Source organism: Octopus bimaculoides, chromosome 4 (genome assembly GCF_046866305.1).
Source record: "Octopus bimaculoides isolate indiv1 chromosome 4, ASM4686630v1, whole genome shotgun sequence".
NCBI lineage: Eukaryota > Metazoa > Mollusca > Cephalopoda > Octopoda > Octopodidae > Octopus > Octopus bimaculoides.
In genome coordinates this window covers 99,667,693-99,682,041 of record NC_142931.1, presented here as the reverse complement: position 1 = coordinate 99,682,041, position 14,349 = coordinate 99,667,693, and the positions used below count along the sequence as shown (strand labels likewise).

General features: G+C 34.2%; 1 protein-coding gene across 1 annotated transcript in view; it reads right to left on the bottom strand.

Annotated features, from left to right (window-relative positions):
• Positions 1-1,759: 1,759 nt before the first annotated feature.
• The window catches only part of LOC149136179 (E3 ubiquitin-protein ligase HECW2-like), a 47,346-nt gene continuing 34,756 nt past the window's right edge, over positions 1,760-14,349 (bottom strand). Inside the window, exon 3 of the mRNA XM_089351112.1 lies at positions 1,760-6,837. Within this exon, the coding sequence (XP_089207238.1) occupies positions 6,812-6,837 (26 nt within the window). The 3' untranslated portion in view covers positions 1,760-6,811. The remainder of the gene's footprint in view (positions 6,838-14,349) is intronic.

The following is a 14,349-nucleotide window of genomic DNA, read 5'->3' as shown; positions in this document are numbered from 1 at the left end:
TTTACAACTATCACATGGTGTCTGAACAAAGGTTCACACGCACACACACACATACAACAGGCTTCTTTTAGTTTCTGGCTACCAAATCCACTCATGAGGACTTGGCTGACCAAGAGCTATAACAAAACAGAAGGTACTTGCCCAGGGTTCTAAGCAATGGGACTGAGCCCAAGACCACATGTTGGGAAGCAATGTTTTTACATGTAGCAAAAGGTGGATGGTATGTATATGTGGGTATGTGCACACACACACAAACTTTTGGGTCTACAAATGATAGAAAAATACACAATACATATAGTAGAGTATCAATTTGAAATTGATGCTTTGCTATTCAAACTCCTAAATAAATTTGTGTATGAGTGTGTGTGTATAATATGCAGAGATGCCATTCAATTAACAGACAATTTTTTCAATAACCAAGAAAGTAACCCACATCAGCCATTGATGACAGACATAATAAAAACAAATCTGGAAAACAATGTAGATAACTTCTCTTTAGATCTTCCAAGAGAGGGAGACCGTTGCCAGTCACACTAACACTGGTAAATACCAAATGAAGGTCAGTAAGAAATTAAAACCAACTGAATAGTAGTAAGATTAGGACTACCTTGCATTTCAAAGTTGACAACTCAATAGAATTTATTTTGAAGATTGTGAGAAACACCACCGAGAGACTTGCTGAACTATATCTCATAGGGATTTTAAAGTATCAAGCTAAGTTAGAGTAGCAACCAGATTTGCAGCAGTGTTTCTACAGGAAGTTTTGAATTATTTGGAAATGCTATCATAGTGATAGTTAAACTATATTGTAGGATTGTAGCAGTGAAAATACAAAGATGTTGTGTAAAAAATGAATTAACCCCTTTCTTCCAAGCATTATTTAATAGCAGTTGATTGAAAATTTTATAATAGAAAAATGCCTACTAAATGACTGAAGTTTAACAACCGAGAGATTTGTAAATTTTGAGAAGAATCATCAATGCTAACAATAACTGTTTGCCTCATGTTTTAACAAAACATTAATTAACAGATAATATTAAAAATGTAATGTGGTTGGTTAATTTTGTTTTGCTAGTGTATAATTCTAATATTTGGTAAAAGTAAAGATTTTTAAAAGAGTAACAGGAGAAAAGAAAACAGACAATCCTATTACCGAAAAAAAAAAAAAGAGAAGAAAAAAAAACCTGACAATATCATATTCATACTCGAAAAACAAATGATGTCATTTCCCATTTAAAAAAGGGGACGTTAGTATAAATAAAAAGCCCTTCTTCTGAGTAAACCACTATTTCACCCAAAAGGATGTGAGATAAATGATAAGGAATATGGATTATCAAAACAACTTGCATATTCATAGAACATTAATGGAAGTTCAGTTACATTTTCGAAGAATAACTGAAATGCACAGGAAGTGGACGGTTTTTCATTTTGAAATATTTTAAAGATGGCAGTTATGATGAGTTTGGGAAGGAGAAAATGGTGTTGGTTACATAGTACGGACTATAAAAGTAAAAAATTCAATTAAAAAACTGAGAAAGATATTGAAGAAAAAAAAAGAATTTGAAGAAAAACAAACCAACTTACAAAGCTTTTTATCAATTAATTTTAATTTCTGTGAAAGTATGATGCACCTGAATATCTCCCATTCAAAATATTGTGTATGTGCTTACATAATGTTTGCATATACACGTAGTTGCATCAGAGATGCACAGCTGCTATAACCTGATTAGAGATTCACATTTGTAACTGCAACTACTTGTTTTTCTTTTTTTTTCTTTTTTTTAAAGTCTCAGCTTAGAGCTGCAGCCATGCTGATGCACCACCGTGAACTTGGTTATATTACAAATATTGCTTACTTGGAGTTCATGAACAAATCAAACAAAAGCCTTGTGTTCTGGCCATTTTATCTCTGATAGGAGACAGACAGTAAAAATATGCAAGACATTTTTAAAATTTAGGTTGTGACTTCATATAGTTTTTGATATCTTAACAACTAAGTCTGGTTTCTATATTAAAGACAGGTTTCTTTTATAATAGGGAAATTTAAAGTGTAAAAGACAGACATATTTATATAATGTGATGAATGTGTGTGTTTGTGTATCTCTGTTCATGTCAATGCTTACCAATGTCACAAAACCATTTTACGTATGGAAGAGTGGTGAAGCTTATTTAATGAATCCACTACCAATTATACAAAGTTGCTATGTATGTAGATGTTACTAGCACTCAAGCACATCAAAATGATGGGTCCTTGTAGTGGGTTATTAATACAGCTTGTTCTCTCCAGACCAAATTCTTATCCTCACAAAGGAATCTGTCCCAACTGATGGAAAGAAGAAAAGTAATCTCTCTGATCCTGTGAACCTCTCAAAGATAATCAAAGACAATGAAAACAGTCGTAACCAACTACCTGTTTCATCACCTTGACTCTCTCTTCCTCCTCAGTATGATATCCAGAGCCACAACTATTAATAACTTGCTCTACATTACACACCAGTCACTGAACTCTCTTTGAGAACTTTTGACTAAAGTAAAGTTGTTATCTGAGTTTGTTTGACATGAGAATCTCCAAGCAATACTCTTCAGAAAGCTCAAGTTTCTAGCATCCTTAGAAAATTAATAAATGTTTAATTGGTAAACAATTCTTCATATGGGTGTGGTCAAAGAAGTGTTGGATCTCTGGTCACATTATATACACTCTCTGTGTACCATGGCAGTAGACATGATCTTTATATTGGGTCACGTCTATATACATTCCTGTGCCCCATACACAGGCCCTAAAACATGCAATAAATGATTATCTCTTGATACAGACATGACACAGGCTATACTTGCAGGTTTTTTTGGATAAAGTTTTCAGAAATAGCCCAATAAGTTTACCATTAATTCCATGAAATATTCATGGGTCCTGCTAATCTATATAAACGTGTTAGTACCATGGAAGTAGACATGATCTCTGACTCTCATATATGCAAGGTTTTACTATTTACATCAATATATGCCCCAGAGTACAATAAATTAGTACAAACATCTGAGATGAAGATTAAGCAAAACTGACTCAGTCTTGAACACTTCTCAGGTAGGTGGGCTACCACCTCTATTCAGTCAATGTATTGGCTTCTCACTTTCTCATCATACCTAGTGTCTCCTATCCAAATCTCTAACATTCTTTCCAAGAATTGCAGCCCTTAGGTATTAAACTATACAAGTCTCAGCTGAACAACCACATCACTCTCATTAGAATGGGAAGATAGTTAGAGATGTTCACTAACCCTCCTATTCCAACTAAAAATATAAATAACAATTTCTTGATTTGGACACAAAACTTTGTATCTGTTTGACTTTAGTATATTATAAATACTTGTTATCAAGCATTTATGTTATGGAAAGGTAAAAAGTATTATTGTGTAAAGAAATTTGGTAGACAACTATGTTGATTCAGACTCAGAACTCTAGTGGCAATTTGGACACAATAGTCTTGGATCTTGGGCAGTACACCTAACTCATTGCCTGATTAACCCATTAGCATTCAGATTATTCTATCGAATACAATACATATTTATTCACATTGTTTTGAATTCGTCATGCATTATCTCACAGCTTTAAAATTTTGATGATCTGGTTGTTTAGTTTTAGAACGACATTGTTAGGTAGGTGTAAGAGGTTGGGTCTGGCTAGTTTGAATATTTGGGATGGATATGGTTGGTTTCAACATCACCATCTGGCTGCTACCAGTCATGAAAGCACTGAAAAGAGTCTTGAGCATAATTATTTGTCTTTTGATAGGTGTGACTGTGTAGGTGCAGGCATGGATGTGTGGTAAGAAGCATGCTTTCCAACCACATGGTTCCAGGTTCAGTCCCACTGCATAGAACCTTGGGCAAGTGTCTTCTACTATAGCCTTGGGCCAACCAAAGCCTTGTGTGTGGATTTGGTAGATGGAAACTGAAAGCCGGTTGTGTGTGTGTGTGTGTGTGTGTGTACATTTATGTCTTTGTGTCTGTGTTTGTACCCCCACCATCACTTGACAACTGATGATGGTGTGTTTACGTCCTCGTAACCTAGTGGTTTGGCAAAAGAGAAAACAGAATAAGTACTAGGCTTACAAAGAGCAAGTCCTGGGGTTTATTTCTCCGACTAAAAAACCCTTAAAGGTGGTGCTCCAGCATGGCTGTAGTCAAATGGCTGAAACAAGTGAAAGAATAAAAGAATATTAAAAAAAAGAGATCAACCACTTCTAGATTTCAGTTTTGAACTCTGATATACTGAACTACTGTAAGTTGCAAACCTTGTAGCAGGTTGACATCGAGCCAAGTGCAAACACATAATAAAATAAAATGAGTTGACTGTCAACCATAGTTACTATGCTATAGTTACCAAGGTCATTATGACAACAGAAACTTAACTGCTTAATATAAATGACATTAGAATTTCGCAGAGGCTCATTAAGCATTTAAGAAATCTGTCATTAGTAAATGGGAGAGTATGGAAATTAAAAGGTGACCTAAATATTGAGATAATACCCTCAAGCATAGAATTAGTGATACAATTTTGAGATTTTCCTATGAGATTGAAAATATTCAATCTGCAATTAATCAAACCCTTTACCTTGGTTAACAGCAGCATTATGGTAAGCAACAAAGATATGACAGAATGACATCAAGAAAAATTGGCCCAGATATCTATAATCTTTTGCTGATTAAGAATAGACTGGTTTTAAATTAGATTTAACCTAATTATGGACAGTGTCCAAGATGTGGGTTTAAAAGGCTGCAAAGATAATGATGACACAAGCATAATGCAAAGGACTCTTTTAAAAGACAACATGAATATAAGAAAACTAATTAAAAAGACAGTGTTTGTAACTTGTCATCAATACAGTACTGCGTCCATGGTTGAGATGCTCAACACTTATTGATCTGGTTTGTCTAGATATAAATATATACGTTAAACGATGATGATGATGGTGATGATGATGATGATGATGTAAACAAGGCACACACAGTCCAAGTAGTGTTTTGTTAGCTTGTTATGCTAATATTAAATCTTCAAAGACACCTTAAGGTAAACTTAGTAAAGATGAAGGTTTTAGAAAGCAGGAAAGAAGACTGAACCCTGGTATCTTCAGGGAAATGACCTTAGTTGATATGCAGAAAAGGAGTAAGTTTAAACTTCATAAACTGCACCCAATGTCAGCTATGGACATTCAAGTGATGTAGAAGAATCACAAGCAGTAAACATAAGCTTCATATGAGATAGATGCACTGGAGCATCTATCTCATATGAAGTATCCTTTTTTTTTTTTTTTTTTTTTACTTTATTAGTGATTTTCCAAAGTTGAATTTTTTTTTATTAGTTGCCAAGTCAAGTGTGAAACAATAATTATTTTAGAGGTTATGAATGAATTTGAAATCTCAAGAGTAGCATCTCACCATTTTATGTATAAATGTTCTAAGTGGTATCTATAAGACTACCATGCCTGTTGCCAATGTCAAGAAAACATGTTCAGTAGAGAACCAACAGAATAGGAATAATAAAATTTGATTGTCTTCCAACAAGATAAAACAGGTGAGGAAGTAAGGGAAAATATTCAAGAATTTAAAAGAAATAATACTAGTAGCCTTTTGGACAGATTACAGAGAAAAACAAAACAAAACAAAAACAATGAAAAATCCCATAAAACCACCATAAACCTGTGTGTAAGAAATGTTGATACTATAATAGTAATAATCAGATGGAAATGCACATTTGTTTGTTTAATGTCCATTTTCCCATGTTATAGATTTAAATGGTTGTTTAAAGTTAGATTTAACAGTCAGCTATTCTTCTTGTCACCAACCCTTACTTTTTTTTTCAAGTGAAGAACTTCTTTATTACACAGACCTTCAAAAATGCAAAGCAACCAATCATAATATCAACAAAGAACATAAGCACTGTTTTGCTCAAGTGGTTACAGCATGGAAGTATAATTATGCACATACATTTGCAAACATGCACGCAAATTATGGGCTTCCTGCAGTTTTATCTATCAAAATCCCTTACAAAGAATTGATTGCTCCAGGGTTACAGTAGAAGATATGCCCACAATACTGTGCAGTGGGAACAAACCAAAAATCACATGGTTAAGAAGCAAACTACTGAGCCACATAACAATATTACAAATGAGAATTTCTGAATAAAACTGAACACAGTGACTATAGCCCTTTTGAAATAAGTTTTAAAATGTGTATTCTTTAAAAGTAAAAATAATATAAAGAACCTTATTTTTTTGCCAAACTTTTATTATAGGTAGAATGTTTTATTTTTATTAGAAATGCATTGAAAACAGTTCATAGCCAATGTAAGTATTTTGGAATTTGGAAATTATCCAATATTGAAAGGTTAGCTAAAAGTTTTCATAGAATACCTCCCACCCAACAGCTGTAATAGATATTCCTCATGATTATTTCATAATAATTACCTTGTATACATACATCTACTTTTAATTGTAAGTGTAGATAGATAGGTAGGCTATGACCTGGATTGTTTCATAATCAGCTACAATTGTATGGTAGTTCCAGTTGCCATGACTACAAATATTATCAGTGAGAAGTGGGGAATTTGAAAGAAAAAAAATCATCATACTACAGGAATGTTCATAAATAATCTTTTAACTTCCATATTCAAGTCCTCTGGATCAAAATGTTTTGAAATATTTTTTAAAAAATGAACATTTGTCTCCCTTTATTTCTCTTCCTCTGGTGATGTCACAGAAACCTTTCCTGTAGGCAAATATATTTGACATGAACACTTCAATATCATTCACTATTAGTCAGCCAATCTTCATAAAAAAATTGTCTAATAAAGAAAAAAAAAAAACTTTTGATGCTGCAAAATATATTTCATATTAATCAATAACACTTAAACCCCATACTTAAGTGAGGCTTATTTAACATGCTCAAAAATCACCATTTTATTTATTCCAGTCAGGATTAAATAAATTAATAGGTTTTTCTTCACATCAGTTTTTGACTCTTAGGTTTTCTTTGATACTCCTTTTTGTAAATATGCAATGGATCATAGTAAGGAATACATTTAGCTGTTAAAAACCTTTGTTCCATTAACAATTCTTGGGTGCTTTTAATAAAGTCAACTACTGTAAGCATTCAGGTCACATCTCCAGTTGAGAATAACTTTGTCCCACCTTCAGAGGCCCTCTAATAATTATAGGTGCTGTCTTCCCTTCTGACAAATGAGAAAAAAATTGCAGTAGTACTCAAAATGTCAATGCAGTTTTGTGTCTCTACAATACTATTAGATATAGCTATAGGCAAACCTGTTAAACTGATGCAAACCAAAACTTCTCAAATGAAATGATGAAAAATAACATATGGTTTAGAGAGTAGAATGTTTGAGAGATTAGTGAAAAGTTTAGGATAGATTGATGACAATGTTAATAGAGGAAGACTGATTATAATTTTCATATGAAACAAGGACTGATCAAGATTCTAAATGCTGTTAAAAAACTAAGGATGTCAATCAGGAGTTAGATATTTCTAAATAACTCAATAAATTGGCAATACTAACAAGAATTTAAAAAATGAAATTGAATGTCTTAGGCAAAACTCTTTGAAAGTAAAGTCTCATATTACTGTCAATCCAGGGAATAGTTTTATGTTGATTCACAACATTTTCATAGAACCTGACTTATTGTTTAGCTCCATGTCAATCTTGATTAAATAGGCATATGATCCAGTGCCCCCATCCTGGTTTTCATATATTTAGTGTATCTAAGATTACATTAGCTGGTAGGGAGTAATCCAAGTTGGTCTTTGCTGTTATTTCTAGCAGACTGAGCAACTATGAATAAAAGATTGGCTCATCAAGTAGATTTGGGCTGACTAAAAAGGTTATTTCTATCAATAAGTATAACATGCAAATAGGAGCAAAGGCAGAAAACAGAGACTATATGTAATGTTTAGTGCTGAACATAGCAAGGCAGATACAGATTGGGTGATATGAGGTAGAAAGTGAACTACTTTAAGTGAAGATAGATAAGCACAGGTGTAGCTGTGGAGGTTTAGGAGCTTGCTTCCCAATGCAACTGTGCGGTCTTGGGTTCAGTCCCACTGTGTGGCACTTTGGGCAGGTCTCTTTTACTTACAGCTCCAGGCTGACCAACGCTTTGTGAGTAGATCTGGCAGATGGAACTAATGAGCATATATACATGTGTATATGTATGCATGTGTGAACAAGTGTGTGTGTGTTTGTGTGTACTTTTGTCTTAAAATCCTGTGATGGTCTTAAATGAGCAACATCATTGCTCATTTCCAGTTTTCTGTGGGGGAAAAAGTCTAGCCATGGGAAGATTGATGACAGAAAGTGCAGCCAAAGAAAAAAAACTACCTGAATAAATTCTGTCTGACCCATACTAGCATGGGTGGGAATACATATATTACAAAACTTTGCAGAAATTAGTGAAAATTCTAATCAATGTACATCATGTTCTCAATGTACTTCAGAAGTCAGCCCATAACAGGTCCTACATTGCTTCTTATACTGATTCACATGGAATTAATATATTTAATATTTAGTTTGCATTATTGGAGGCTAGACTTTTGAAAGACCACATGACTGATGAAGGAGTTAGCTGATATAGGGTAAAAGCTTAATAAAGAGTGGATTGGTATATCTTGGTTGTGAATTATAACATATGTAGCATGAAAGAATGAAAGTTACATACTGGGGGAGGGTGTCATAAAAGCAAGTTGATAAATACAGAGGTTGTTAGGTAAAGGTAGAGTAACAAATGAGAAGATATAACTGAATGATGAGCAAAGAAATAAAGTGTAGTGGATGAATGTATAAGTATGGTGCTTCTTTCATATAAACTATTCAGAAAACTATTACAGATCTCAAATTTAGTGTCACCAAAGTGTTTTAAATACAAAGGTCTCAGAAAATGTAAGCAATGGGCATATGAGGAAAATGAAGGAAAAAAAGATAAACAAGAACATGACAGGAAATAGGTTAGAGAAAAATAAAAACTTTGAGTAGGTATTTCTTAGAAAAGAGACAGAGTGGCACCAAAGTGAAGCAGGAAAAAAAGTTGAGTTTATAGAATAACAAGCAGAATCGAGGTAGTAACTGTACACAGAAATAATAATTACCTTTATCATATAAATGGCTAGAGAAAAGCATCAACCATCCCTGTGTTGAAACAAGAATTAGGTACATCTTTGAGGTTATGTACAGAAGTGCTCTAGGTTAACAAGGCTGTTTGTTCTGAGTTCAAACCATACTGAGGTCAACTTTGCCTTTTATCATTTTGGGGTTGATAAAATAGAAGTGTTAGTCAAGTACTGGGGTTGATAGTACTAATTTATCCCCTCCTCTCAAACTTGCTAGCTTTGTACCTAAATCAAAACTTATTATTATTATTATTATTATTATTATTATTATTAGTAGTAGTAGTAGTAGTAGTGGTGGTGGTGGTGGTGGTGGTGGTGGTGATGATATGATTCAAGTGAACAATAGTATATAAATCAGAGGATACTGGATTGTATTGTATGTGTTGACTATGGGAAACAGAAACTAAAAAAATTTTCTCAATTTTAATTGATAAAGTAACAAACTTTTTATGTAAGCTCCTCACAATAAATTTATCAAAATTATTAGAGCAATAAGTACACTCTTTTAAAAAGCCATTTAAAATTGTTCTCGAATAAATTGAAAAATATATTATCACTGATTAATGATTGGTGCCCTCTATTAAGTAATTTAGATTGTCACTAATACTTAATAGTCTGATAAACTCTTACATAATGGTCTCAGCTGTAACAGTCAGTTACTTTAGTAAGTAAAATATTATGTGACTGTTCTAAATATTTTATCTTTAATTCACTGAATTACATCTGATTTCAACTATATCACATTCACATTGTACGTTTTAGCAGCCAAGTGCCAATTCCCTTTCTGTAAGTGTTCAGCACACAAGCAGCACCCAAGTTCATCCGCTTTTTTGAAGTAAATAAAGAATTTATAAAAAATAAAAAAAAATTAATGAAAACCTAAAACATAACTGTGAGATTTAATGAGCATTCCATACAACATAACATTTACTACTAATCATAACTAGGCATATTCCTTCGAAAAATGCAACATTATATAGGGACATTTCATAATGTCTGTAGAGGAAAAATGTACAAAAAAGCATTAACAAACAGCAATTCAATTTTTGTTGCAGGAAAGCTGTACAAAAGAATAATTAGATAACAAATATTTTAACACTTCAAAGACTAAATGATTGTTTTAGATTTTCTGTTGTGATGAAATTTAGCTAAATTTAAATGTATTTAATGACATTTTCTCTCTTGTCCAAAGAATGAAAAATTCCTTGTTCTTAAAGAAATTTCTTGTGATGAATCAAAATAATGTAACATTTCTCTATCAGATCAGGTTTTTGCATGGCAAGGGAGATCCAGGAAGACATGGGACAAAATATTGAAGGCTGATCTTAAGATGCTGAGATTTATGAAGATGACAAAGAATCGCGATATCTGACACCTTACTGTACTCAAGAAGACTTGTCTACCATAGCAGAATTGATATCTTAAAACCACCTTGGTAATGCTTGTCCATGAGGGGCTCTGCCCTGTTAATTTTCTTTTCCCCCCATATTTCATCCCCTAACGTCCATCACTTCTCTATCATTTAATAACAGAAAAGGTACAAAATACACACCTTAACTTTCTCAATTATCTTTCTTCCTCCAAACCACTCCCATTTTCTTGTCCCACCTATTGTCTCCACCAATCACTTCTATACTGTACCCTCTCTCCCCTAGGCTGTTCTCAATCATTAAGCTATCACTTCAATGCTCTCACATATCTACCATAACTGCTGCACCCCAAGCTTCTTCTATATTTCTCTCCATCATTTGCTACAGTCACATCAAACCTGCCCACTCACCCAGTCCAAACCTCTATATTACCTCACTTATTCTCTCTACACTCAATGTTCTTTGAGGGCATGTCAGTGTTGGTGCCATATAAAAAGCACTCAGTAAAGTGGTTGGCATTAAGATGGACATTTGGCTGTAAAAACCAGGCCAAAATAGACAATGAAACCTGGTGTGGCTCCTGGTCAGCTTCTGTCAAACTGTCCAACCTATTGCCAGCATGGAATATGGATGTTAAACGATGATGATGACGAAATGCAATTTTTAAAGACCCATTTGGTTGTACATTTATTAAAATACAAACAAAAAAACATAGTTGTATTTGTTGCCTACTATACCAGAATAGTTTTTGGTTGATTTCACAAAAAATTTCTGCAAATATTTTTTAAACTGATCCACAAAACTTTCTCAACTTTATTCAAATCTCACCAGTTCTCTTATCTGAGGGCCTACAAAAATATTGTGTTCAATATTGGTTTCACTGAAATGGAGAAACTTATTTCTCAAACCCCTAAATGGCAAGATGGTCATAACTAGAACACCTTTGATTGCAGGTTTGGTGGATCAGGTGGTGGGTGGGGGTAAGGCAAACAATAACGACAACAACCATGCTGTAGCTGATGATCTTACACTGTTACAAAGGATTATATCTATTGGGGAAAAACAGAGGCATCGTGAAAGTCAGGCCTTTCTCTATAATATCAGAAAATAAGTGGATTCAACTTGGAATTGAAATTGGATTGCAGACTGCTCAGTGGCCACTTATAACTGCATAAATTTTTTAGACTTGTTCGACTAAATATAAAATACATATTCATGATCAATTAGTTGTTTTTTAAATGATTTGCCTTAACATTTGAAAAGATTATTCATGTGATGACTGATAATAAGATCGTGCTATGAGTAAACATGAAATGCTTATTCTTTCATAGAGAAGCAAAAACCCCTAAAAGTGATCACAATAAAAAAGGAAACATTCGACCAAGTAATAACAAATGTATTATAACAAAGATTTCTTTAAAATTTTTAAGCCCCATTCAAAGTAACAAAAGCATCAAAATACTGAAATATTGCGGTCTTTTCCAAGGTCATGTTATTCCACTGGGAATTAGAGCTTCATTTTTCCAAGAATTTATAATAAAAGAATTTCACACACAATGATAATAATTGAAACTAATAAAGAATATTTCTGCTTCAATAACAAAATCTTAAGCAAGTAAAATGAAATGCTTTGTTAGTCAAAATATAATTGTATGAGTCAATAAAAGATCCTCAACATAATCACTTGACCTACAAGAAATGGCAAACAAATCATACCATAATTTAAAAGAGGAAACATTTGATAATGTAGTCTTAGATACTTTATGCCTCAATGAAATGCAACATGATCAAAGTTGGAAAGTCTTAAGTTTCTGTTGGATCAAGGCAACCTGAGGTTGAACAACTTATAGTTACAGAGTGGAAGCTTGTTAATTTGTGTATGCAGTCATTGCTTGTGGATGAAGATAATAATGACAGCAACAATATGCAATGAAACACAGGTAGCTTGACAGCCGTCCTATTGAGAGGAGAGCAGATATTACCTAAAATATGTTTCTCCTACTATTACTGCTGCTACTCTTCCTCTACTACTACTACTACTACAATCCCCCACCACCAATAAGACTAACTGTTTCAAATTTTGGCATATTGCCAGTAATTTTAGGAAGGGAAAGCAAGTCAATTACATTGGCACTTTATTTTATCAACTCCAAAAGGATGAAATGAAAAGTTGACTTCAGAGGAATTTGAAATCTGAACATAAAGTGCCTGAAGAAATGCTGCTAAGTATTTTTTCTGAGGCTCTAACAATTCTGCTGGGGGCATAGAATTGCCAAATGGAGAAAGAATGGAAGACCTGGATGATGATGGGTACAAGTGCCTTGGGATCCTGGAGCTGGACAATATCTTGCACAGAGAAAAGAAAGACAAGGTCATCACTGCACACTTCAAGTGCCTCAAACTTCTCTTGAAATCAAAGCTCAACTCAAGGAACTGTGTAACTGCCATCAACATATGGGCCATTGCTGTAGTCTGCTATAGTGCACTCATCTTGAAATGGACACAAGCAGAGATTGACTAACTCGATTGCACTACCCAAAAGACAATGATAATGCATGGTGCCCTCCACCCTAAGGCAAATGTACACAGGCTCTACATGAAGAGAGGTAAGGGTGGATGTGGGCTGATTAGCATACAGGAGTGCATCAAAAAGAGGAAACATAGCAGAATATTTGGTAAATAGCAAAGAAAACCTGGTACAATATGCTGCTAGTGCAGGAAGAGTTAACAAAAATGGACTTGAGAGTGCTCATAAATTCCAAACAATAGCAGCTAACGAGAGAGAAGAAACCCATCTCTTATGGAATTACATGGTCAGTTCCACTGTGAAACCAACAAATTAAAAGACCAGGGAGCATCATGGAGGTGGCTCCAGAAGGGTGATCTAAAAAAGAATACTGAAGGCCTAATTATCGTGGTCCAGGACCAGGCATTTAATACCAACTCAGTGAAAAAGAATATATACCACACAAGTGCATTGGACCTCTGCAGAATATGTGGAAAGAGGGTTGAAAGTGTGATTCATATTTTTAGTGCTTGTGAAAGTCTTGCGCAGAAAGTGTACAAGCGTAGACATGGAGTAGCCCAAAACTTACACTGGCTACTATGCCATAAGTATGGATATGAGGTTACGGGTGCTTGGTACCAACATACACTGGAAAAGGTAATGGATGAAAAGGAGAAGGCAAAAATCCTCTGGGACTTTGATTTCCAGACAGACAATGTGTTAGAGCACGAAAGGCCGGATATAGTAACCTTTGAGAGGGACAAACAATAGTGCCTAATAATCGACATAGTAGTGCCAGGAGATCAACATATCATCATTAGAGAAAGAGAAAAAGTTGATAAATATGGAGACCTGAGAATTGAGATCGCTAAGATGTGGCACCTACAAGAGTCGAACATAAAGGTTATCCCTATTGTCATCGGAGCAATGGGCTCAATACCACCCAATCTGAAAAAAACATCTGAAAACCTTAGAGATATCCTACAATTTAGATGTATTGCAAAAGTCAGCATTACTTGGAACTGCACACATGTTGCGTAAAGTACTGTCTGTCTGAGGTCTGTGTTGTGACTTGACAAACAGTACAAACCCCCAGTAGATACAATATCTTCAATCAACAACCTCACAATATTGTATACTGTGCAACATCTATAATAATAATAATAATAATAATAATAATAATAACAACAACAACTAGAAAAGCACTCGGAGAGCACAGACCTCTGCCAAGCAGCTCATTTTCACCCATATACACGCATGCAGAAAATTGCCCAATTTCCCAAACCGACGCTGGCAAAAACAT